We start from the raw sequence: 26,725 nt of genomic DNA, 5'->3' as shown, positions 1-26,725 counted from the left end.
ATAATTTCTAAGTTCTGATAAATGAATCAATCTTTCCTTCTGGCTTTCCAAGCAGACAGTTTTTTTTATTGCTCCATTTAGAGTAATTTGTCTATAACCCATACCTCCACTCTCACACCCTTATTTGACACACCTCCTTTTTTGGAAATAAACAACTCATTAATCTAAAGGTTTTATAATTTTTCAGCCAGTAAATGATAAAAGAGTGTTTTTAGTAAAGATGAGAAAACTGGTTTTGTATTATTAGTTTAGCCAGACTGTATTTTTTATATTAAAACAGAGAAATACCTTTTCCCCATAAATTAAACAATACAGTATATTGTACAAGATGATCCCAAACTGTATTTTAAACACTGAAACACAAAATCATAAAACTGTTCATAAGAGAAAATATTTTATTACGTTGTCTAAAGAGAAAATACCATTTCAAGTCAATCAAATTGTATCCCTTTTCTTCTTCAGAAATCCCATAATCCAAAACAAAAACAAAAAATTCTAAACACAAAAACTACACAATAAAACTACTTTGAATTTCAAAGTATAAACTGAATTCGAGAGAATTTAAGTTTAAGGTTCTTAATGCTACAATATCACAACATGATTTTGTCAGTCCTGATCAAATTACAGTTGAAAATGTAACTACTTCAAATGTTTCAGATATATAAAATAAAAGATTTAAAACCACAGTACATATAAAAACAAACAAACAAACAAACATAACATTCATCAAGGAGTGGAAATAGAACTACAATAACAGACAGTATGGCCACCAACACAGAGAACTTGTATTCATAATGGCTACAACACACCGCAGATTTAAAGAGTAGTTTGTTCATCAACAGTGCAAGAATTCACACACACACACACACACACACAAAATTCATTGCGACCCGTAACTCACAATCGTGTAACAGCAGAAGTAATCTATATCCCAGTATAGTTACTAATATTGCTCATTGAAAAAGATACAAATAAGAACATATCTTAATAGCAAGTTAACAGCTATACTACCTTGCATTAAAATAAAAACATATGACAAATTTGTGTATCAAACAATGCAATGATCAAAGCACGTATGCAATTTGCTCCAGTCTGAGATGCCAGTAAATAATAATAATAATAAATAATCCACCACCCAATATTTTCTACTAGATAAAAATCAAGCATGTTAGTCATTATAAGAACCACGCTGCATCAGAAAACATGGCTCATGGGGCTAATTTTGTAGTTGTGTGTATTAATGCAGCAAAGCTGTTTTTCATAGCAATTTTAATGTAGGATCATTTACTGTGATCCTAGAGGAGCTTACAGTGTGCACTAAAAACACAACGTAAGCATAGTTGACCTTCTAATTGACCAATATTCACAGTATTATGGTGTGAAAATGCACAGGTTTCATCAATAGCAATCGGCATAAGACCTATACTGTCCTCTACTTGTTTTCAGAATGACTGGTATAATTAACTCTTTTACATCACCCTGTTTTTTCCCTAACTCTTAAGTCCTTTCATTTTCAAAATAACATGTCTGAATGGAATCCTTTATATATTATTGTTGCATGAGATTTTAATCTTTCTGCTTAATCTGATGGAGTAGTGGTGAAAAAGACTATTATCATGCTGAACTTAAAGTGGTTGTTTACCACTCACTGAACAAAGCAAGCATAAAAAGCATACAAACGCTAGAATACTGCTGCCAAATTTAGAATAAGGAAGACCTTAGATAGCATCATTACTATGATTACTGTGATTTTACTAACATTCCAAACATGTCCTTGTTTTTGCTAGAAAAGTGAGAAACCAAGTGTTGAATCCCATAAATACAGGTGCAATTTATCTATAAACAACTAAATGATGATTTAAATGTGTGCTGTTTATTAGGCACTTTGTGCTTTTGTATTTAAATTACTTTTTAAGTAGTAATTTAAGCTAGTTTGTAGTTTGGGGATGTATCAAAATTAATAATCCAGCTTTAGTGCGAATTACATTCATAATCCAATAATCAACTGCTATCAGACTTGAACATTAACTGTGTCAGATGTCGTCTCTGTTATCCAACTCATGAGGCAGTTGCTCAAGTTAAAGTTAAAGCTGGGGGGAAATATGCTGTGACATGCTGTGTTAGTGGAGTGGAAAAACAGAAGCAAACATCTAAGAGGTGTTAGATCAAGATGCATGTCAAAAAAATCATAACAATCATAACTGCCAAACTGTAACTGTAAGAGTTAAATGATATTGCACTCATAATAAAAACACACAAGATACACGCCGTTAACAAATGTTAAGGCAGGAGCGTAAATTAATCAATGTTTGGCAGCTGAAGCCCTATCACAATATTTGAAATTGCCAAGTAGGGCGAGGCAGAGCTGCAGATAAGAAAAGAGGTTTATCCAGCAGTAGCAGCACATTATAAGCCATCAGTTTGTTTTCTATGGGAGCTTGTTTCAGTTTACTTTAATTGCGCCCCTCCTCTCCACTGCTGCACTGTGTATGTGTCTCTGCTGAGCTCGGCTTGTATTACAGAGATAGATAAAGCAGAGGGTAGGCCAGACAGGTGAAGAAAGTGTTTCTCGAATTGATGGGAACTTATTACATGTAATAAATGTGTAATAAATATCAATGACTGTAAATCCATCTACACAGTTTAGTTTAGTTTAACCAGAACCAAGCAGTTATCCTGGCAGTGTCAATACTGATGTCCACCATGATAATTTTCTCTCCCCTAAGCATTTGTTTTTACTCTGCTTCTTAACATGACAGACTGTAGAAGTGTGGACCCGAGTCGGGTCTTTCACAAGAGCAGAGTTGAGGAATGCTCATAAATCAAGAGTTAGCCAACTGCCAACCTAGCAGCCAACTGTGAAATGCCGGGGTTGGGACTAAGTTGCATATTTATGGTGGATAAGCTCATAAAGGCTGATGAGGAAAATGTGTAGTTAGCCATTGTAAGGCACAAAGATTATTTAAATGGAGAAAGAAAAATGTGCACTATGATTTTAACTATCATATATGACTTTTTTAAATGGTTTAGACAATTTCAAATGAGGGATTTGGATACTTTTCTGACAAAAGCTAAACTTTCCTTGTCAAAAAAATCTTTGGGTTTTTTTGCATGCTGGTAACACCATGAAGATTGGACGTAACTCAAATGTTTCAGCTAACTCTGAATGCAGCTGCTGGTTTAATTTGATTCTAGTATTTAAACTAAATCAAAACAATGTGCATTTTGCATGCTCAACATATTGTCTTCTGCATGTGTAGCAGTTTTCCTGCACTCTGGTATCTGTAAATATAGCAAAGTATTTTTTGGTCACAAGAAGGCTTTCTATTTAAGATTTCAACTTAATGGCTTGCCAATGTCCACAGTAACATTCACATAGAGAGGCATCCTCTCAACTGATAAAGTCTTATATGAGCAGCTGTTGAGTCCATCTTTCCTCCATGACTGTGGTGTTCGACCCAACAACCTCATCCTGAAAAGCACAAACCCATACTATGAAATGACCTGTAACATGCTACACACACGTTATTGCCATCTCTCCACTACTGACCTGTCCCGGTTTACTTCATTGCCACTGTCTCGTTTGTGAAACACCATCGTGTAGCGAGCTACGTCAGCGGGCGGCCGAACGATCTTCATTTTCTGTAGCTCAACCCTGAATGAGACAAAAACACGCATGCTGAATGAATACGTACTACCAGCAATGTTTAAAATGTAGTCATGTTTTCACTTATTCATGCCTCACCTGATGCGAAGGTCATCATCTTCTCCACCCCAGCCCCAGTATGCATTTGAAAACCCATTCACTTTAAAAAACTGGTCTCTGCTCAAGGCAGTGACTCCTCCAAAGTAGCCTTTATAACGCAGCCTGAAAGTGAACAAACATGAGAAAAAAATTAAAGACAATAAAACCTCTGAATGCATCATCATAGGAAAAACAAAGCATTGCTTTTTTCATTGGCTTTTCATGACTTACAGTAAATTTCCTCTTAGTCATTCTTACCTGTATCCTGTTACATTGCGGCCAACCACCAAGTGTTTGGGCTGCGTGTCACAAACATATAAATTATGATCATTTTCAGGTACCAGGTCCACATCATGGAAGATGAAGCAATCCCAGTTGTAGTCTTTTAGTGCCTCCAAGTATCCAATATTTAGTAGCTTGGCACGATTAAAAGTTACGTCACCAGCCTTTAAAAAAAAAAGAAAAGAAAAAGAAAGTACAAAGATTACAACATGCAAGACACTGTGGAAAGTTCAGAGCTTGTTGCAGATGTCTGTGTTCTCCTGGTGTATGTGATGGGCTGCATTACTCACTGCAAAGAAAAAAAAAAAGGCTTTTACATGTAAAAGTGATTAGGGACAAAGTATGATTTAATGCTGCTTGTTTGTGTAAGCAGAAATAATAATCTTGCATATCACTGCATATCTTTCTTTATCAAGAATAAAGTTATTCATTACTGAAAGCCTATTATAGCTATAAGTAATGAATAATCAGCCTATTTTGGGAAAACCTCTGAGACTTAAAAAAAAAAAAAAAAAAAAAAGCAGTCACCCTGAAAGTGACAAAAAAATTTGTTTCTTCTATTCCAGTTTTGGGTTCCTCCTGTACAGAAACCGTAAGGAGGGTGAATTCATTTCATATCTAGGGCTACAATAATTCACTGACTAACTCAAATAACTCCATCCATCCACTTTCCTCCGCATATCCAATACAGTGATCCAGGGGGGCTGGAGTCTATTCCCAGCTACCATAGAGCAAGAGGCAGGGTACTTTACTGGACAGGTCGGCAGTCTGATGCAGAGCTATCATAGAGAGACAGATGACCAGTCACACCCACATTCAAATCTGTGGCTAAATTAGAAACACCAATTCACCTAACCCCACTAACTGTGGAGTGTAAGACGAAGCTGGAACACAGAGGGTTAGTGTTAGGCTGAACAACAGAAACTTTGCTCATAAAGGCCCTGGCCAGATGGTGGTTTGAATTGAGGGCCTTCATGTTGTGAGGCAACAGTGTTAACCACTGTGCTGCCCAACTCCAGCTCGAACTTAATCATATAAAAAAAATAAAAAGAAAGAAAAACCCCATACATAGGCCATAAAATTTTAATCCACTGAGTGGGGCTATTAAGTTGGACAGCGGACTATTATTAGCATTGATAAGATTAACATCTTTACTTATTCTTAACTTCTGGAAACATCCGTAAGAAATGTTGGAGACATGAGAGAACAGATCAAATCTGACATACTTGCTTTTCCTGTTTGCAGTCACTACATACATGCAGACACACCCACCAAATCTATGTCAAGATGCCAGTCCGTTTTGGAGGACTTTTAATGGAATCAGTTAACAAACACTACAGCTTGCTGTGTGGTACTGACTGTCCAAGAGGTTTGTGCTTCAGTTTTAGTGATTGAAATTCTAGTACTTTAGTAGCCTCTAGTATTTTTCATTGGGATGGGCACATGGGGCCATTCGGCTGGCACATCAAAAACAGAATTTCCAGTTTAATTATGCTGTTGTAAATTATAGTTTACTTGAAAAATATGACAAAAAGAGAGAGAAAAAAAGAATAAAAAAAAGAATATGGCTAGTTAGTTTCTTGCTATTAAAAGTGGATATCACTGAAAATAGGTACATATGAAAGCCAAATAAGATTTTGAATTCTATAATAATGTTTTTTAATTGATTGAGTGATTGACTGGAAGTCTCAGCCATGGCTTTAATGATTCTCAGCTGAGCAGAGGCAGTTTAAGATTCACTCTGCCAGTTAAGTTCAAGAGCTAAATTAAAGTTAACTCCAAATAAAAGTATTAGATCATGTAAGAGTGTGAACTGTTGCCTGTTGGTTTTTCGGAACACAGTTCCTTCAGTGTTACCAGTTATATTTTTCCTAGTAATGTTTATAGTGTTACAAAGTAACACTATGTATATAACCAGGAAGTTTCAACAGCTTTATGCAAAATAACCCAGATATGTTCCACAAGCATTCCAGCGTTCCACTGTGCACAAAGGTGACAAATACCTGCTGGATGACATAAATGGCATAGTGTAGTTGCTGTCTCTGCAAGAAGGGGTGCAAGTGATGCAGGAGGTAGAGGAGGTGTCGCTCTCGCTTGCGATGAGGGATGAGGATTGCTACGCTCTGCCTCGCTGTGCAATCCGAGGGCTCATACTCGCCTTCATTTACTTCTTTGTTGTCTTTCTCTACATCCTTCAGTTTCAGAGACGACTCAAAGGACAGTTTCACAGCCCCCACTAAAGAAACAACATTCACATGTTTAACAGTGAACATTTGTTTTAATGTGTATTAACACTTGTTAACATGACATAACATGTTCAACATAAAGGGTTGATTGATGGATTCCTTGAGTTACATGGTAGTTATTTCATACAAAGGCATCTAAATAGCATTTTGTTCTATACTTACTCAGCAATGGTGACTCCTGAGGGCACTTGGTTTTTTGTGGTTGCGTATTTATTTCATTAGCTGCTTCTATCTGCAAGTCGACCTCGTTCCTCTGACTCTCTTCTTTGACATGAGTTTGTTGAGTGCCGGGGTAATGCCAGATAGGTTTCACCATCTCTCTTGAAAATATTGCTATCCATGCCAGTACTGACAGCACAAGAATCAGCAGTATGACGTACTTGCTCTTGCGTGAAATCTTCCTCGAACTTGAACAATAGCCCATGGCTATGTGACTTTGCTGATGTGAAGGCAGAAAAAGTGAATGTAGATTCTGTAAGCTATAGTTTACGCTACTTCTTTCACAAAGAACGTTTCAGCAAAAACAGTGACAGCCATAGATTCGCTGACCAGTCATCCCATGCTGATGAGACATGCTCCTTGACTATATAGAAACTAATTATTATAATCACTATAATATAGAGCAAGCACTTATTTGTGAAATTCCATTGGTGAATCAGAAAACTCCACTTTTAGACGGGGGGCGGCCATAAGCTTGAGCACTCCACCAACTGGGAATAGATGAACAGAAAATAAAAAATGTTAGAACCAAAAAAAGGGTGCGTTTTTGCTTGGAAACATGCAACACATTTTGAGGGCAGGTTTTAGCTAACAATATGTGACACGTTAGCAGGAAAAGCCACATTAAGGAAACAGTTTACCGTGTTACTTGAACTGATGCTTCTACTTTCTGAACCTGTACTACCACTTGAGCAGATTATTGCTCAGATGGTAGTTTCGCTGGTAAAGTATTCATTACAGAAAATGACTGCATAATAAAACAAACTATCCCGTTTCAAAAACAGAAAATGCCCGAAGATATAGAAACAGCTGATAAGTTGATCAAAACTGTCAACTGCTTGTTAATAGTAGTAATTTTCTTTAGATCCTCCTGAGAACCGAGAAAAAAAAAGCTGAACCTTTTTTGTGATTTCCTTCCTCTTTCGAACTAAAAGATCCCAGCCAAACACATGAGAGACCAATTGAAAGCCCTGTATGCCCTCCATTGAGTACATCAGGATTTAGTAGGGTAGCTCAAATAAGTCAAAAGACATAGACCAAAAACCAATGTCCATTACAGAGGAGATTAATGAATGGGCTTTTTTTTTCCAGGTCCCCTATTTAAACCAAAAACATGTAAAACAGAGTAACACTCCAGTTTCACTGACATACTACTATAATAATACACTCGCTCCATTAAATCAAACACAGATGCCATCAGCTGACATAACAATTAACGCTAACTCATATTTTCGTTATCATTATTATGATATTTTTTTTAACTCACAACCAGCGACAAACAAAACACATGAAAGCCATTATGCTATTGCTAGCATGGTTGTCCTCTCTTGGGATGCTAGCAGGATAGTTTGCAGGAAAGCGTTTTACAATTTAAATATTAATGTTCTGCCATTTTTAGTAAGATTTCTCTGAGTTAATTTTGAGAACAGAGTCAAGCTAACGTCGACTAGTTCGTCCATAACACGAGGTGCAGATCAACCGAACAGTACCTTTGTGTTTTCCTTATACTGGTGCCAGCTCCTCTCTCTTTTGACTGCAGCCCTTTTTATGATTACAGAGGCTCACAACTTACACGTTGATGCCCTCACATAAACTCCACCTGTAGTTATAGCTTACCTGCTAGCTAGCTGACGAATGCGGATGTAACGGTTATTAAAAATAAAACATTAGCATTAAAAGAGACACGTGTCTTGGAAGCCGAGTACAGTCTGGCCTTATTTCAATTTAGCACAAAACACCAATTTCCTTACCTGATACTTAAGTAGCCTTTCACAGACTACAACATCGCTGTAATTAGCCCGTCTACAACCCCACCCGTCAAGTAAACGTAAATTAGTAAGGACTTCCGTTCCACGCATTTCATAATACCGTTTTACCTTTAAGACCTTGAAGAAACCTCGGGGGGCGGGGGGTTTAACGGTTATATTATTTATTATGAGTAAATCTTCTTTCATTTCTGCTTTTTATATTATTTGCTTATGCCTCATAAACGCTGTTTTTCTGTTGAGGCAGAAAGTCTGCGAGTTGATGATGATGTCGTCACATAAATACTTCCGGTGTGAAAATTTCAAAATTGAAGTTTGCGATCTTTTGATGACACCTAAAACTACTGGAGGACAAAACTCACGGATACATTTTTAACTGTTGGTACGTTGGTACATAAATTTTCACTACTATGCAGTCATTGCTCTACACACAGTGCTTCTGATTCTGCTCATATTTCTAAAAAAGCAGTAGAATCTCTAACAAGATTAAAAGTTTTTGTCTTTATCTTATCTTTATTTCCACTTAAGATGTCTTATAAATGACTTTAGCTTAATTTGTGTCTATTCTACCTATGCAAATTGGTATAAATGGACTATAATATGGACTTGTTTATTTATTTCAATTTGGATTTTGTACTCGGGGTTTTTTATTTGTATTTTGTTGTTGTTGTTGTTTTTGCTAATTCTGAGCATTGATGAAGAGTCATGTAAACAGCTTGAAGAAAAGCTAAATACAACTGCACTACAGCCTTTGAAAGTTTGCTTTCCAGTCTTTTCTCTTTCCACATTTAATTTTGTGAGATTTTTATGTGAATAAAATATGAAAGATTTAGCTTAAATAAACTTTGCGAAAGGGTAAATTTCTACTCCACTGTAGTTAAAATTCTGTCAAATTTCCTATTTCCACTTGCAGGTGTGCCAGTGTTTTCCATTTGAATAATTACAGTACTTTGACAAAACCCTCTCCTTTTTCAGCTAGGGCAAGCTTTGACAGATGTGCACAGCATGCAATGCTTCCTGGTTATTTTGTTCAGTCTATGGTTCATCCCACCCTAGAGTTCAGATGTCAGCAACATGCTGGTCGTGCTGCAGAGCTATATTTGAGCCTCTACAGATAAAGCTCGTTTCTTCCTGTCAACAGAGGAGTTGGTTGTCCAGCTGCACCTCAGTCAGTTTCAGGTCGAGTGTGGTCCTGGATAACTGAGCACGCTGACCTCTTATTGAGACATGTGGGAGGTCTGGTGCTTGTGAGATGCCCTTTTACCTTATTTTTGTAACATAGTGTACATGTATTATATTATATTAATATGCTATTACATAGCTCGTGGGATTTTATTATATTTTGAGACTTGGATGTGGGGTTGTGGTTTTGGGCACTGAAACAATAAATGTCACTACTTTTCAGAGGAATATTTCCTTGGCTGCGTTCCTAGATGGTGGTGTTGAGCTATAAATTTTCCAAGTCTTGGCTTTCATGTTCACACAGTGTGGGCTATATAATTCCTGTTTTAATTAGTCATAAAATATGACTGGACTTTCATCTAAGTCAGAAAAATAGACAACGTCAGTGTACTGACACTAATAATATGTAAACCATCGTGGCTATCTCCGCCTTTATTAAATACACACGTTAAACATTCACAACAGGAGAATTGAAGAAACAATTTCATTTCATAACTGGCCAAACATCCATTAACAGTATTCATTTGAAACATGCACTTCCTTCTGGTGTAGCTCAGACTTGATGAACTGACAAGAGACATTTTTGACTATATGTTCAGATTGAACTGCTGAAACTCAACTACATTGTGGTTTGTCATTTACTGACCAGTTGAGGACATTCCAAAGTAATAATTTTGATTAAATGTGGGGTACTCTAAAAAACTGGATTTGTCCTTTTTTTATGTCTCCCTCTATTCATTTCTTTTAAGGGTTGTAAATGTAATTTGTTGTATTGAGTTTCAGGAGATTCGGCACCATCAAAGAAGCCTTACATTATGATACCTTCTCTATTGTATTTCACTTTTGTGTTGATAATTTCATATGCATGTTAATACTCAGTTCTCTATCCTTTATCATTCCTAAGGAGTTAAACCTTAATTTAAAGTAGAAAGTTCACAAAAAATATTATTAGCTTTGTAAAGGTACAAGGTGCTCTTTCACAATATTCTGGTAACAAATGATGGGATTTTTTTTGAGAGCAGACTCCACATAGCCACTATTATACTATTATTTGTGCTCAGTACACCCATGAACATGTACATTTATGGGTGTACTGTATCGTCTGTTCAATAAATGTTCGGTGATTTGTTAAACAGTTTTCTATGTAAAATTATCTCTGCAGCCCTGAAATAAACACGTCCCATAGAGTTTAGAAAAGTTACAGATTTTACAGTTGGCAAGCAGATGGCTACTCCTCCTACCACTTTACATCTCACACACATTGTAAAGAAATGACTGCAGGGCAGGATTACTGCACAAATGGCATTAACATGTGAGATAGGCCTGCACTGTTTGCAGTTGTCAGATACTTGTGACAAGCAAACCACAAGCAGAGCAAGTTCTTAGAAAGATCAGAATCCCCTTTAGTCAGTGTGTTCACCAGATTTTCTAGTAATAAGATCTATTTCCAAGAGAATTTAGGTAAGTTTTACTTGCATCTTGGTTCATTTTTATTATATACAACACATTATAGGTAGTTAGTTTGTATTTTACAAACTCATAATGTCATAACAAAATACAATAGAGGGATTATAGGAGGATATTTATCAGAGGAGGGAGCATTGTGCCGTAAAACAGTGCGAACGCCTTTTAGAAAGTGGATAATCCTCTAAAGAACAAGCAACAATTGGAAATTTTGCTTGTAATGCTGTGTTTTACCATATTAGCAGAGTTAACATTAATCAGAAATACTAAAAGTAACAGAATTCATAGACAGTATATTGTTTCGACTGATCATTCTGATAAAATATGGAGAGGGAAAAAAATGTAAAGAAAAAAATCTACATTAAAATAAATTCCAAAACAAAGTCTAAAAAAATACACCCCTACTTAATTTGGATCAGTGAAGGTGACACATGAACACCTAGCAATCACATCAGAGAACTCCTCCTGGACTCCTCGAAACTCAAGGACAAGGTAACCGTTCCACTCCCAAAGCTCACCCTTGGCCTGTGCTTTCCTGAAGCAGTGTCGTAGTCATTGCCATTGGTCTTGACGCTGATCGATGAGGAAGGAGTTGAAGCAGAAGACCCACCGAGGCTGCCAGACTTTTTTCTTGAAGTTGTGCTGTGTTTTAATGTAGCTTTGGCAGCCACTTTGAAAGCATGGGCTGCAGTGCTGCATCTGACTTCCTCAGTCGTGTTCCTGGAGGGTTTGAAGAGGATGATGTAGACCTTGTTGAAGAAGATACAGGCTAGCATCCCAAAGCTAGATGCCAGGATAGCAATGACCTCCACAGCTGAAACAAACTTGCCGTAAGTACTGAAGTATGCAGGAATAAAAGAGATCCAAACAATAAAGAATATGAGCATGCTAAAAGTAATGAACTTGGCCTCTGTAAAGTTTTCTGGAAGTTTCCGTGACTTAAATGCAAAGAAGAAACATATGGCTGCCAATATGCACGTGTAGCCAATTAAAAACCCAAGAGCCATCACAGAGCCCTCATTGCATGTGATAAAAATGATCTCATCGATGTCATGATTTTGGTAACTAGAAGGAGGGGCGTTGTAAAGCCAGACCACACATATCATGACTTGGACAAATGTGCACAGAAACACCAGGAGAAACTGCAGATTCAATCCCCACCATTTACGATGGAGACTCGTTGGAATCTTGGCCTCAAATACCAAAAGGACTCTGTTAGTTTTGACAAGGATGCAGGAGATGCAGAGAACAAAACTGACCCCAAAGGCGGGTTGGCGTAAACGGCATGTCCAGTCTTGTGGCTCTCCAATAAAGATAAGAGAGCTGGAGAAGCAACAGATAAGTGAGAAAAGGAGCACATACGATAGTTCTCGGTTTGTGGCCTTCACAATTGGGGTGTTGCGAAATCTGACAAAGACTCCAATCACGAAGGCTGTCAAGACAACACCCAGTACTGCACATATAGCCAGAGCTATCCCAAATGGTTCTGTCCAGGAGAGAAACTCGACTTCCTTGAGGAAACAGAATGTGTGGTTCCCGTTTGACCAGGAGTTATTTGGACACTTGGCACAAACACTGGCATCTGTATAAGAGAAACTGTGTTAAAACTCTATCATTCATAAAGTCTAACATTAGCAGAGAGTGTTTTGCATCTACCTACATACCTTTATGATTACTGTATTCACCATCAGAACACTCTGTGCATTCAAAGCAGCAAGTAGGCATGCTGTCTATGATCCCCTTTCTTGTGCCAGGTTCACAGTCCTCGCTGCAGTTAGAGAATGGCACCTTTAGAAGATAAAACAAACAGCAAGGTTAATGAGAAGGATTGATTTAGATGGGCATTCAAATGTAAAATAGAAAGTTTACATTTTTCTCTGTGATCGTGTATATTATGTATGCAGCTATTTTTAACATCACCATAAAAAGTTATTGTCTTTAAAAGGTAGACAGACGTAAAGTACATCTGTCTACCTTTTAAAGACCAGTCCAAGTTCTGCTCTTTACCTTAAGTCAGGAATCAATATGCATATAATAGCATATTGAATGATGACAGGAAAGCTGTGTGATAATCGTGCATAAAAGATGGTTGTAGCCTGTGTCTCTGAAATGTAAAACCAGTGGAACTATCTTGGAGCGTGGATTATACTGTGTTGTGGACACGGACACAGAAATCTGCAGATGGCACTTAAAGAAATCCCCCAGTACTAATTTAAAAAGAAGTCTACGTTACAGAAGCGGAAGGCATGGGGCTTCACACACACCATCTTACATAACAGAGACTGAAGCAGACAGCACCTGACTTATGGATGTGGAAACTATACCATACATGTGAGTCTCAGTGTTTACTCTGTCCTAATGGGTTAAATATAGTGTGATGTTCATTTTATCCAATGTGGAAAGGTAACAAATACTGGCCCTGTAAGGTGGGCCATACACTGCATTTCCAGTGGTGGAGAGAAAGGAGGCCAACAGGGGGACTACTTCCCAGATGGCAAAGGCCAAAATGCAAAACTCGGAGCTGAAAAATGGTAATCCACAACCACAGAGGTGACATCTGTATTTAGCTTCACATAAAATCACAAGTTTAGTTTTGGTTCACTCTTATTGCTCCGATAGTACTTATGCAGACAGCTGTTTTACCTTAAAAAGTACCATTTATCAGCGGAGACACTGATATGTCAGAGCCGCGTTCCCTTGTTTTTCCTCAATGACAAGAAATAACAGTGTTTTAACGGACATACAAAAGAGTTTCACTGACCTCTGTGCTATAGCCATTCCAAAGAATCTTTGTCCTGTCAATGAACAGCTTGGCTCCTCTCTTGGCATGCATGTTGTAATATCCAACCTCCTCAAAAACCACAGAGCCATCTTCAGTAGACCTGTGCCAGTTTATAATGGTGTAATTTGCTTCCATATCTGAGTTCTCGTCAAAGCGCATCTTTTCTCCCATGCTGTTGGTGTAGTTCAAATGCCTAAGCTGCTTAAGGACCTGAGAAATAGAAGAACATGCTTTCATGATTCACACATTGGCATATCTAATATTTAACTCCTTTTATTAAACATAAATTAAATACATTGTACCTGCCATGCTTCCATTTTTTTTATATCTGCGCAGGAATTGTTTGCAAAAAGTCCACGTCCAGGTGTGCATGTGAGTATGTCCTGTAGCGCCTGTGCTATGGAATAAACTGCAACATAAACGTTATAGGAGATACGAAGGTGTTTGTAGTCCAGGTATGGTGTTTCAACACTTGCGATGTCCTCCTCACCACTACACAAAGGCCTGAAACTAGTGCTGCCATTCTCACTTTCTTGGAATCTCGGGCTATCTTCTAGATAGCAGTTGAAGGTTTCTTCCCAAAACTCTCTGACAAATTCATTATGACTGTCTTTCTTTGGTTGGACGTGCTGTAAGAACTCTCTAAAGCCAGGTATACGACCTGCCTTTAGAGCAAAACCAATAGTCCCTGCCATAACATCAAGATATTCTGGTTTAGCAACAAGGGAGGAGATTGCCCAAGCTTCACTGGCTAACCAGATCCGATCTGTGATGTTTCTCCTAACCATCTCTTTGATTAGAGGTTCGACATCTGGGCCACTGGCGAACACAACGATTACTTTAGCTGTGGAATTCTCAATCCTGTCAGCCAGAGCTTTGATTTCGTGATCCTCAAAGTACTGAGAAATAAGTTCATTTAGATGAATGCAGATATCTCGCTCTTCCATCTCCTTCTCAAACTTTTCAATCCCTGGACGCCCATACTCATCATCGGAGGCCACAGCAATGACCCAGTTCCACTGAAAGTACTCAATAATGTCTGCCATGGCTGTGGCCTGGTATTCATCTGTAGGAATGGTTCTCATGAAGGACTTGTACTGATTCTTGTTGCTCAGTAGGCGGCTAGACGAGGCATAACTGATCTGAAACAGGAAATTGCTCAGTTCATCTATCAGGTTTTCATTGCATCTTCTTAATTATCTTTAACCACTTTCAAATCATTTATTGAACAAACACAAAAATCATTATATGTAGACTTAATTTTTATGGATGTAGATAAGGAAGTAATGATGTGTTGTTGACATAGCTATTACCCATCAACTCACCTGAGGGATATAAAATAGACCCAGCAAGTTTGCAACTGCTGTGGAGACAGCAGATCCAGCAGCTCCTACTACTGCAATGGTTGATGGTATGTGATCAGTACAGTTGCAAAACTCATCTAAACTTAAAGAGTCGATCTTATTTTGGGCCACAAAACTTAGGGTGGCTTCCAAGGCTTTTGACACAGTGTTGCAAGTGTCAAAAATCCTGTAGCCCAGCGTGATGTTGGGAAGGAGCGTACTGCTGTTGTTAATCTCTTCAATCGCAAAAATCATGGCCTGGAGCCAACGAAAACCACGGAAATTGAACCTGTGCAAAGAAAAAAAAGGCATGAGTACGACACACTTGGTTTGCAAAAGGGTTTTTTGTTACCTCAGAGCATAAATTACCTGACACAGAGGGTGGATTCTGGCCGGGCTGCAAGGTCTTGATCTTTGGATGCAATGCCGAAGTGTAAGGGGAAAAGACCTCCAAGTAAAATATCACCAGTCATCTGTGCTCTCTGGTGGGGTCCGTACGTTGAAATCACATAACTGGACCCCAGCAGTGTCAAATAATACAGAAGCAGTCTCATCTTTTTTTGTCTTTGATTGGATACGATTGTTTTCTGTGACTTCCCAGGGTGAAGAAAATTTCAATATTAACTTCTCCCATCAATCTGCCTGCTGGGTTGTTTTGTGTTATTCATGTTTATGCTGATGAAGGTCTACCTGTTTGAAACATAGAGATGAACAACTCATTGGTTAGAAATAAGTACCATTGGTGAAATCGTTAGAGTTTTCCGTTTTTAATTCAGAAAAACACAGGAATATGCCGAGTGTGTAATACTGATTTAACTCCAATTATTGAGTTCATTTTCCAGCTTAAGCAGGGACAAAATATTGTAATGAGCCATCATGGCCTGAGGCTATATTTCTTGCTTGAGCCAGACCACTCAGATACAGAAGTTTTCTAAGAGTTAGGATTTTTCTTAATGAGCTGACTTCTTTAGTTGTAATTCTAAGAAGAGATCAATTTAAATATTTCACACCTCACTAACAGTGTCATAGTGTTCTTGAAATATCCTAGATGAACTGAAACAAGCACAGGATATACATGAGCCAAGAGAGAAGTCACACTCTAATAACCTTCCTGCAAATGCTATGGCCAGTGAACCCAGTCACCATGGAGAAAAGCCATAGCGGCCCTGCTGCAGCTGGTTAATACTGCTGGAAAAATGCTGGGGCAGAGCCGTGATAATGAAGCAACTACAACCCCTAGGAGCCATTGTTTGCCACATTACGGAGAAGAAGAAGAATTTTTATTGCGCTAAGGAGAAACAAAAAAAACACATCAATTTTCTACAATTAGGATTTATTACATCTTGCAGGTAAATGTTAAAAAAACAGAAAGTAACTCAGTTAATTCAAAGAACAGTTTTAACTAAACTGTGATTAAAAATTGATTCAAAAGCGTTTTAAAATCAATAAAGCCACTAACCATGGTTTTATTACTGGTTTCAAATGATTAAAAACCTAAATCAGAAAGTAGTTATGGGTCTATTGGTTCAAATAATGTCCTGCTTTTTAAACATCCATTTAAAACAACAAAAATAGGGCATATAAGCTCAAATAAAACTTACCTCCCAAATTCCCGAGTATTACTTAAAGACATGTGAAACAGTCAATCTGCAGCTATTCACCGATTTTAGGGACTTTTTCCAAAATATCCTGACTGCTGAATGATTTCACTAGACAATGCTGCTGGCTTCTGAACCTCTTTCTGCAGATGAATCATTAACAAAGAGAAGGATAGGCCATTTCCTTCAGCTAATGAAGTCAGCTCACAGTTCACTCCTCCTGAAAGAAATCACATCTAAAGTGGCAGAGGATAGGTTGGGGCTTAAAATCTATTCTTTTGTCTACGCTATTACAAATGAAAATTAATGTATTTCCTAGTACACAGCCTCATTGTTGGATTAAAAAAGACAAGTTGTGGAGATTGCCTTTCTGTACAGGCTTTGATAAAAATGGCATTTTAAACTGGATTTGGAACAGGATTCTGTGTAATATTATTATTAGTAATAGCAGTAGCAGTAGTAGTAGTAGTATTACTATTTTTATTATGTAATAACTAAGTGCCTTTTTCACGTTTACATTTTTATTGTATTTCATCTGCATTGTAATTCCATGAACTCCTGGAAGCAATGGATTGTACCCTTATGTTCAACTAATTGTTCTCCAAACAATTAGTTGATTCCCGCTCTGATGAACAAGTCAATTTGTTGCTGAGGAGATGTCTCCAGTGAAAACCATTTCACTTTACAACGTGTTGACTTACCAGGGTCCCAAGGCGACTGTATGTTCATGAGACATCAGGCACACGGAAGCTCTCCAGAGGTTACAATAAGTCTAATAAGTCTGTTCTAAGTTTCAGTCAACTTCTTTATAGCTAGAGGAAGGTCGTCATACTACATGCAGACCTTGGGATGCTAATCAGCAGGCGTATAAAGTACTGTGAGAACCATTAACAGTAACATTTGGTAAATGAGGCCAATAATCTTACAGCAAATTAGTGCATGGTTAATTTGTTCACATATTATTGAAAGAAATGACAATAAATGAGTAAATGTGTTTCTAGATTTGAAGCGAAAATAAATTATAAAGTAAATTAATAAATTCATCAGCACGTCTTTATTATTGAATCAGTAAGAGCAATTCATCATTAAGGTTTCAATAGCTTTTTTATAGCATTTAGTTTAATTCAAATGTAAAAACATGTTTAGTATAAGTGTCATCTACGCACAAAAAACAGCTAAAATATTTTTTTTCCCGCTTGCTCTCACCTTTATAAAGTCTTAATATGTGAGTGCTCACACAAATCATTCGGATCCACTCTTTTTCAGAAATGGCACATAAGTCTGAAATGTAACATAATGTGTAAAAAATGTTGGGCTGTGAAGAGTTCACGGTGAATGAATTTATTCCATACACAGTGTGGAGTGGGACAGATCAAAACAGACTCACACAGCATTCAGCTAGAAAGGTAAGGAATGTCTCTCTCTTTTTTTTATTGATGTGACTTTAATATATCAGCTGTAATCTCCGTTTGTTAGTTTGTGTAATTAGTGTGCATGGCTTAATTTGTAATGACATCTTATCTGAGTCACGGTGAATCATCGGTACATTATATAAACACTGTAAAATCATAAATTTATTATGATAAAGCACTATGTGCCCTCATTTACTCAGCAAATAGACCATGAAATATACTTGTCAAATTATTGCATGAATAACAAAGTAAAAATTAGTGCTTATAGTTTCTACTGTTCAGTAAAGTTTCTGTATGTGTAGTTGTAGCTTACTGTTGATGGTATGAAACGTGAGCTTGTTCATATGTGAAGTCATATGGTGATTTATACACTAATAATAATAATTATTAAATGCATAAAGGCTTTGAGTGCTCAAGTAGAGCAGAACAGTACTACGTAAGAACTAGTCCATTTATTATTTACCAACTCGGATTAAATGAACTGTAAAACAAAACAAATTTACTTTGTTTGATCAGATAACAGCATAAAAAATAATTAAAATCTAGTCCTGGTTGTATTCACAATTTTCTCACTGCCAGTTCTCAAGTTTTGATTTTCTTCTAGTACCCACACAATTAACTGAATAATTCCTAATTATCACAGATGTCCGGTGCAAAGGTGCTGCAGTTCCTGCAGAATATTTCACGTAGAAAACCTCTGGAGCCTGAGGGTGAAGTGTCCAACTTTCGCCGGTGTCTGACTACCCTTGATTTGGTGGCTCTTGGGGTCGGCAGCACACTGGGGGCCGGTGTGTATGTGCTTTCAGGAGAAGTGGCCAGAGCTGTGGCCGGGCCTAGTATCATAATCTCCTTCCTGATAGCAGCAGTGGCCTCCATCTTTGCAGGACTGTGTTATGCTGAATTTGGAGCTCGTGTTCCCAAAACTGGCTCTGCTTATCTCTATAGCTACGTGACTGTGGGTGAGATATGGGCTTTTGTCACGGGCTGGAACCTCCTGCTGTCTTATGTCATAGGTAACAATAAGGCCATTGAATGAATATTAATCCTGGAAAAATCATAGATTAAAATTATATTTGTCAAGTCATTTTAAGTAACACCAGGTGCTGTTTGCTAATGGCTTCTGTTGTTAAGGGACATCAAGTGTAGCCAGAGCCTGGAGTGGGACCTTTGATGATCTCATTGGAAATGTCATTGCCAACTCTTTAGGCAAACAGGTTGCAATGGATTTACCTGGATTGGCTCCCTATCCAGACTTCTTTGCAGCAGGTATCATTATGCTCTTGGCAGGTAAGTTTCATATACTAAAAACCTAATTATTTATTAACAAAATACAGGTACTCTTAGTTTATTGTAAGTTTAAAAAATGATTAAAAAAAACACACACACACAAGAGGTTGAAGTGTCCTACATATTTTTGACTAAAGTAAATATTTGACAAATGAGTTTCCACTAGGTTCATTGACATGGTGAAATTAATTCTTATATATTTTTCTTTCTAGGGATTCTTGCATTTGGTGTTAAAGAATCGGCCACTGTAAATAAAGTTTTTACAGCAGTTAACATCCTGGTGTTGCTCTTTGTTATCCTCTCTGGGTTCATAAAGGGGAACATCAACAACTGGTACAGATATGAAGACACCCTTCCAAACCAATCCGAGTATGGCCTCCCCCTTCCCCTGTTATTTTGGCTTCTGCTGTATTTTTCTTTCTTTTTTTAGCTGCTTGACTGTTGATCACTGTTTACAGGAACTGTACGACCCTGAATAAAACCACCACATATGGCAGTGGAGGATTTTTCCCTTTTGGTTTTGAGGGGACATTAGCAGGAGCAGCCACTTGCTTTTATGCATTTGTTGGATTTGACTGCATTGCAACAACAGGTAACTTTTAGAATTTAAGTGCAAAGCCAGTAATTATAATGCACTGCATAAGGAAAGTGAAAATTTGATCACAATGACTTCAGAAGATGTTTGTGGCAATTTTAATTGTCCAGAAAAACACAGATCTTTGCACACTAGAATATTCTCTACAGCATATACATTTTGTAAAATAGTTTATTTTATAGACATGGTGCTATGTCATAAAAACGCATCTAAAGATTAAATGATGGCATAAACCACACTGGGATAATTTTGTGTTTTTCTTTAGGAGAGGAGGTTCAGAACCCTCAGAAGTCAATCCCACTCGGGATTGTGGCGTCTCTCCTTATCTGCTTCTTGGCTTATTTTGGTGTGTCTGCTACCCTGACTCTTTTGATGCCATACTATTTGCTCAGCGTTCACAGCCCACTGCCTGTGGCCTTTACATACATCGGTTGGGGCCCCGCAAAGTATGCAGTTGCTGTGGGATCACTCTGTGCGCTCTCAACAAGGTATAATGCATGAAGTATCACGTATAAACAAACCTACAATTCTTTATACATTACAATATTCCTTTGGTGACATTTATAGCACATACACCAAATAAAATCACTGGGATCATTACTAGGAATTAAAACAGGGACACGAGAATAACTGAATTGCTGTTAATGAGCTATGAGCTTTTTTCCCTGAAGCCTTCTAGGATCAATGTTCCCGATGCCTCGTGTTCTCTTTGCCATGGCCCGGGATGGACTGCTCTTCAGACCTCTCAGTAACATGAGTGACAGACAAAGTCCTGTCATTGCTACACTGGCTTCAGGGGTTGTAGCAGGTATAACTAACTTTAGAAGAGATTATAATATAATTTTTTAAATTGCATTTTTTAATTATTTGATTTTGTTAAGGCCATCAGCTACTACACTGATAAAATGGTTGCAGAATTTATAAACATAACTTCTCCTACTTCTTTGCAGCTATCATGGCTTTATTGTTTGACCTGAAGTCGTTGGTTGACATGATGTCGATTGGAACCCTGTTTGCCTACACACTTGTTGCCATTTGCATTCTCATATTAAGGTACAGATCATCACACGTATGCATGTTGGCACTGCACTTGTTACTGCTTATTATTAGAAGTGGTGTTAGCATTTATTATCACTCTGATGATATACCACTCTTTATATTTTACACCTAACAAACAAGACTTTCTTGCGTTTTTTAAAAGTGGTCTTCACCATTAGTTGTCCAGCTTTCTGAAGGTCTTTCAAAGTTTTTCTTTGCGCACTGGCTGCTTTCTCACTCAGTTTTAGTTCAGTCCTTGTACCTGACCCTTTTCAGAGGAATGTTTTTGTTTGTTCAATCACTAACCTATGAATCCTTCAAATATAAAAGGGTTTAACTGAAAGGATGAAATGGTAATATGTCTAACAGACAAAGCATCAGTTTAAAACTGTATCTTGACGCGCTTTGTTCCTAGCAGCCTGTCAGACCCCCCCAACATCATTGGTTGCTATTTTTTTTCCAGTTAATGCCAAAGAAAACACAAAGAGCTATTAGCCAGAAATTGGCATATCTTTGTCTTTGACCCAGTATTACAGTTTACTTGGACTTGTTAGTTATTTCTTTGGAGAGGTATAAGATGATTTATGTATATATGGTTAATGAGTGTATTGTTCTCTTGTGCTTCTGAGTTTGGTTATAGTTCTTGATTTCTCGTTATGTTAGTCACCCCTCGTGTCCATTCTCTCTCTCTCTCTCTCTCTCTCTCTCGCTCTCTCTCCCTTGTCTCAGTCATGCCTCTGTGTTTGTTTACCCTTTCCTTGTCTTGGGTTGTATGTCTTGAGTCTGTGTTTCCGTCCCTGTGTTTATGCTTCCTCTCTTATTTTGATAGTCTCACCTCCTGTGTCAGTTTTGCTCTGTCTTGTTTCCCTGATTTAGTTCAGCTGTGTTCACTTAAGTGTTTCATCTCCCTATTTGCCTCAAGTGTATATTTAAGACCTCAGTTTCCTTAGTTCCTTGTACCAACCACCATCATGCTGTGTCTCCCTCGTGTTTTGTTCGCCTAGTTGCTTATTAATTCCATTCTGAGTTTCCAGGTTTTCTAGTTTGTGGCTTTCCTGTAAGTCCAGCTTTTTGAGTCCAGTTCTGCCTCTGAATCCTGCATAAAGGTTCAGCAGGCCAAACACAACACTACACCACAATCTTGGCATGGTGTCCAGTTTGTCCTTAATAAGTGAAGAAACTGGAAATGTGGAGGACAAAAGAAGACAGGGCTTAAAATATTACCTACAGCTAATGAACAGTATCTGAAAGTCATGTCCTTAAGACATAGAAAAATATACAAAGAGCCAACACAGGATTTGAGAGATTCATCTGTCCCCTCAGTTGTTCCAGCCACTGGATGATCTCACTGGAATGATGGCTCCCCTTCAAAAGTGATTCTTAATGAAGGGAGCAATGAGTAAATGCTGAGCGTTGCCAAATACCTCAACACAAGACAAGAGCTAGACTAAAAACCAGTGGCAACAGGTCTTATGGAGTGATGTCTGCAGCTAAAACACGGTGGAGACCTTGTCATGTTGTGGGGCTGCATTATAGCCAGTGCTGTTGGAGATCTTGTCCAAACTGAGTGGCAACCAGTGGTGGCTCATTAGTAAAGGCTGCTAGGGCTTAACAAAATACAGTGGCTTGCAAAAGTATTCGGCCCCCTTGAACTTTCCCACATTTTGTCACATTACAGCCACAAACATGAATTAATTTTATTGGAATTCCACGTAAAAGACCAATACAAAGTGGTGGACATGTGAGAAGTGGAACGAAAATCATACATGATTCCAAACATTTTTTACAAATAAATAACTGAAAAGTGGGGTGTGCGTAATTATTCAGCCCCCTTTGGTCTGAGTGCAGTCAGTTGCCCATAGACACTGCCTGATGAGTGCTAATGACTGAATAGAGACACCTGTGTGTAATCTAATGTCAGTACAAATACAGCTGCTCTGTGACGGCCTCACAGGTTGTCTAAGAGAATATTGGGAGCAACAACACCATGAAATCCAAAGAACACAGCAGACAGGTCAGGGATAAAGTTATTGAGAAATTTAAAGCAGGCTTAGGCTACAAAAAGATTTCCCAAGCCTTGAACATCCCATGGAGCACTGTTCAAGTGATCATTCAGAAATGGAAGGAGTATGGCACAACTGTAAACCTACCAAGACAAGGCCATCCACCTAAACTCACAGGCCGAGCAAGGAGAGCACTGATCAGAAATGCAGCCAAGAGGCCCATGGTGACTCTGGACGAGCTGCAGAGATCTACAGCTCAGGTGGGGGAATCTGTCCATAGGACAACTATTAGTCGTGCACTGCACAAAGTTGGCCTTAGTGGAAGAGTGGCAAGAAGAAAACCATTGTTAACAGTGGTTAACAATGGTTTGAATGTGGGGGACACAGCAAACATGTGGAAGAAGGTGCTCTGGTCAGATGAGACCAAAATGGAACTTTTTGGCCAAAATGCAAAACGCTATGTGTGGCGGAAAACTATCACTGCACATCACTCTGAACACGCCATCCCCACTGTCAAATATGGTGGTGGCAGCATCATGCTCTGGGGGTGCTTCTCTTCAGCAGGGACAGGGAAGCTGGTCAGAGTTGATGGGAAGATGGATGGAGCCAAATACAGGGCAACCTTGGAAGAAAACCTCTTGGAGTCTGCAGCACCTTCCAGCAGGACAACGACCCTGAACATAAAGCCAGAGCAACAATGGAATGGTTTAAAACAAAACACATCCATGTGTTAGAATGGCCCAGTCAAAGTCCAGATCTAAATCCAATCGAGAATCTGTGGCAAGATCTGAAAACTGCTGTTCACAAACACTGTCCATCTAATCTGACTGAGCTGGAGTTGTTTTGCAAAGAAGAATGGGTAAGAATTTCAGTCTCTAGATGTGCAAAGCTGGTAGAGACATACACTAAAAGACTGGCAGCTGTAATTGCAGCAAAAGGTGGTTCTACAAAGTATTGACTCAGGGGGCTGAATAATTACGCACACCCCACTTTTCAGTTATTTATTTGTAAAAAATGTTTGGAATCATGTATGATTTTCGTTCCACTTCTCACGTGTACACCACTTTGTATCGGTCTTTCATGTGGAATTCCAATAAAATTGATTCATGTTTGTGGCTGTAATGTGACAAAATGTGGAAAAGTTTAAGGGGGTCGAATACTTTTGCAGCCACTGTATAGAGAAATAAGCGGTCACTCAAGACATATATGCATAGACAAGGTTGTATATTTGTTATTGAAAGAAGCTTACCTTTTATGAGTGGTTACGAAGAACCTGTGATAAGAGACAGAATTAAGTTGTTTATACAAATGAATTAATATTATTACTGCCTTCTATGATGCTTACAGTATACCTAATAATATGTGTAGATACACAGGTCAGTCACAAAATGGCTCAACAACCTCAAAATATTGACTATGATACGGTCGTATTACTGTCGTAAAATGTGTGAGTACGCTAGGTAGGGAAATAACAATGCACACTAATGAGCGTAATGAAATTAAACAGATGAATGACTCAGGGTTTGCTTGTTTGAAGAGTTAATGAAGACATCAGGTTTTCTTTACTTTAATCAGTCACTTATAATTACAAAAGATCATGTAATGAAGTGCTGTTGACTTGAGGTGTGTTGTTCAGACATTAAAAATAGACTCCAGGATGTGAACAAGAAAAAAAAAAACAGGAATATAATAATTTGGTGCTTTACGAGAATATTATAAGTAGAAATAACTAAAAAAAAAATTAATTATATTTCCTTAATTTTACAGGTATCAAACTGACCTCAGTGATGATTCTAGTCTAAGCAAAGCAGAACCTTTTACCATTGGAGGGATATTATGTCCTCCATACCAAGCCACTACAAGGACATCAAAAAATGTGTCCCTTTTAACTTTTGTTATTAGTGAGTTATCATCTTTCTGTTGTACTGTACTTTTTATTTATTTAATTTTTGATTAATAGAATTCAAACGTATTGATTTATTGATTCTCCTCAGTCTTTTTAGCAGTTGTTCTCAGCGTCTTCGTATCTGAGGCTGTAGATTACCTGCAAGCCCTGGAGTGGTGGAGCATACTTTGTCTTTCTGTGATAGTAGCAATGATTTTTCTAATCATCCTCATCGTCTGGAGGCAACCGCAGAATACAGCAGAAGCTGCTTTCATGGTATGAAATAAAGACGGTGAAGACTGATTAATGAAAGCATAGAAATAGAAACAGAAATTTAGCCAACCTGTATTATCATTACATGTTTATTTATTTTTTAAGCTCTAAAGTTCTGAATTTTGGGGGGTTTGGGGTTTTTTTTCCCTTTAATATCTTTTAACAATGCTTCTCCTCTTTTATATCCCCAGGTTCCTTTTGTCCCATTACTTCCTATTTTTAGTACCTTTGTCAATGTCCATCTAATGGCTCAGCTTGGATCAGACACTTGGATCCGCTACACAGTGTGGATGGGAGTAGGTATGTGCAGCACATTTCTGCTACAAAATACATAAAAAAAGATTATACGTGTGCAAAAATATCTCTTTTTATATGTGTGACCTCTACGTTTCTTTTAAAATTTTGAACAGGTTTGATCATCTACTTTTGTTATGGTGTTCGCCACAGTGTGCAGAAACAAAGGCTTGAAAATTCACACGATCGAGTCAGTATTCACAGCATCGCTGCTGCTATGGAACAAAGCACGAAACCCGGACAAGATGTAACTGGATAAATACATAGTGTATTTAATGACATCAATTTTAAAAAGAATACCTGATTTGCATAAATCTCACAATGGTGATTGTCTCAGGAATTCACAAACTTTTATTTGGCAGCATCCAGCAATGTAAGGCTTTATGCAATACTCTGCTTTTACATTACTTTTTTGTATAAGACATAATTAAAGGAAAGAATGAGGAAGGATTCAGCAAGTATTTCAAGTATAATCACATAGTTATTAGTATTATATAACAAAAAACCCCCCAAAACATTTAGCTTATATATTAAATGGTAGAAAATCTAAAGAAATTTGGATTTTGTGAACAACAGAGTTGAAGATGACAATGTTTTTAGTAGAAGCGACCAGAATGGACAGAAGGACAGCTCAGGTTGAGCCATTTGGACACAAAGTCAGAGAGCCAAGATGGCCTGGACATGTGCAGAAGAGGGATGGTGGATACACTGGACAAAAGATGTTGAAGATGGAACTTCCAGGGAGGAGGAAAAAAGGAAGACCACAGAGAGGGTTTATGGAAGGTTCATGTAGTGAAATAGGAGGACAGAAAAGTATGCTAGGGACAGGGTGAGATGGAGGCAGATGATCCCCTATGCTGAGCCCTAAAGGGGGATTTTGTGATCATCCTGTCACAGTTGTTCAAAAGGAATTGTACTCACGATGCCCATTCCTTTTATGTGACAGAGTCATATTACTCACAATTCCTTCATGTTTAAATGCAATTCAACTATTTTATTTTTCTGTACAGAATACATCGTAATGACATGGGTTTAGTTTGTTTGCCTTGTACTTAACTGCCAATATAGCCAATACTGTGTTATTAAATGGACTTTAAAGTAATAATTTTCTATTGCCATAAACATTTGATATGCATGAAATTAAAAAGGCATTATAAGTTTTGAATGAGATCCTCTGCACTTTATGACTCCTGTCTCCCTATTTTCAGTTTTAGTTATTCCTTTCTTACATACCTTCCCTATGACAACCTTTGTAAACATGCCCATACACAGCCATGCTGCCTCCACGCTATGATCAAATGCCACATTTAC

The 26,725-nt window shown here is 38.0% G+C and overlaps 3 protein-coding genes across 5 annotated transcripts; 1 reads left to right on the top strand and 2 right to left on the bottom strand.

Annotated features, from left to right (window-relative positions):
• Positions 1-399: 399 nt before the first annotated feature.
• On the bottom strand, positions 400-8,412 carry b4galt4 (beta-1,4-galactosyltransferase 4). Of its 3 annotated transcripts, none has more exons than XM_006802269.2 (7): positions 8,370-8,412; positions 6,436-6,983; positions 6,031-6,263; positions 4,004-4,191; positions 3,746-3,868; positions 3,551-3,655; positions 400-3,472 (listed from the first exon to the last, which is right to left on the bottom strand). In XM_006802269.2, exons 2-7 carry the CDS (start codon positions 6,695-6,697, stop codon positions 3,337-3,339), a joined length of 1,047 nt encoding a protein of 348 aa, XP_006802332.1. In that variant the 5' UTR covers positions 6,698-6,983; positions 8,370-8,412; the 3' UTR covers positions 400-3,336. The 3 variants fall into 3 exon arrangements, with proteins under 3 accessions (XP_006802332.1, XP_006802330.1, XP_006802331.1); XM_006802267.2 differs by lacking the exon at positions 8,370-8,412 and adding an exon at positions 8,244-8,333; XM_006802268.3 differs by lacking the exon at positions 8,370-8,412 and adding an exon at positions 7,983-8,086.
• A 2,938-nt stretch (positions 8,413-11,350) lies between these two features.
• On the bottom strand, positions 11,351-15,583 carry casr (calcium-sensing receptor). The gene is made up of 6 exons (XM_006802270.2): positions 15,399-15,583; positions 15,012-15,318; positions 13,989-14,828; positions 13,666-13,896; positions 12,569-12,692; positions 11,351-12,486 (listed from the first exon to the last, which is right to left on the bottom strand). The coding sequence occupies exons 1-6, from the start codon at positions 15,581-15,583 to the stop codon at positions 11,351-11,353; spliced, it is 2,823 nt and encodes a 940-aa protein (XP_006802333.1).
• A 2,360-nt stretch (positions 15,584-17,943) lies between these two features.
• Positions 17,944-25,743, top strand: zgc:175280 (cationic amino acid transporter 2 family protein). Its single transcript, XM_087846819.1, has 12 exons — positions 17,944-18,033; positions 18,683-19,052; positions 19,171-19,326; positions 19,539-19,695; positions 19,785-19,918; positions 20,187-20,409; positions 20,593-20,729; positions 20,872-20,974; positions 24,730-24,863; positions 24,957-25,123; positions 25,312-25,420; positions 25,531-25,743. Exons 2-12 carry the CDS (start codon positions 18,683-18,685, stop codon positions 25,671-25,673), a joined length of 1,833 nt encoding a protein of 610 aa, XP_087702945.1. The 5' UTR covers positions 17,944-18,033; the 3' UTR covers positions 25,674-25,743.
• The last annotated feature ends 982 nt before the right edge of the window (positions 25,744-26,725 follow it).

Source organism: Neolamprologus brichardi, chromosome 10 (assembly GCF_056152115.1).
Source record: "Neolamprologus brichardi isolate AB-2024 chromosome 10, ASM5615211v1, whole genome shotgun sequence".
NCBI lineage: Eukaryota > Metazoa > Chordata > Actinopteri > Cichliformes > Cichlidae > Neolamprologus > Neolamprologus brichardi.
The sequence above is the reverse complement of the archived record's forward strand: the minus strand, read 5'-3'. Positions and strand labels throughout refer to the sequence as shown.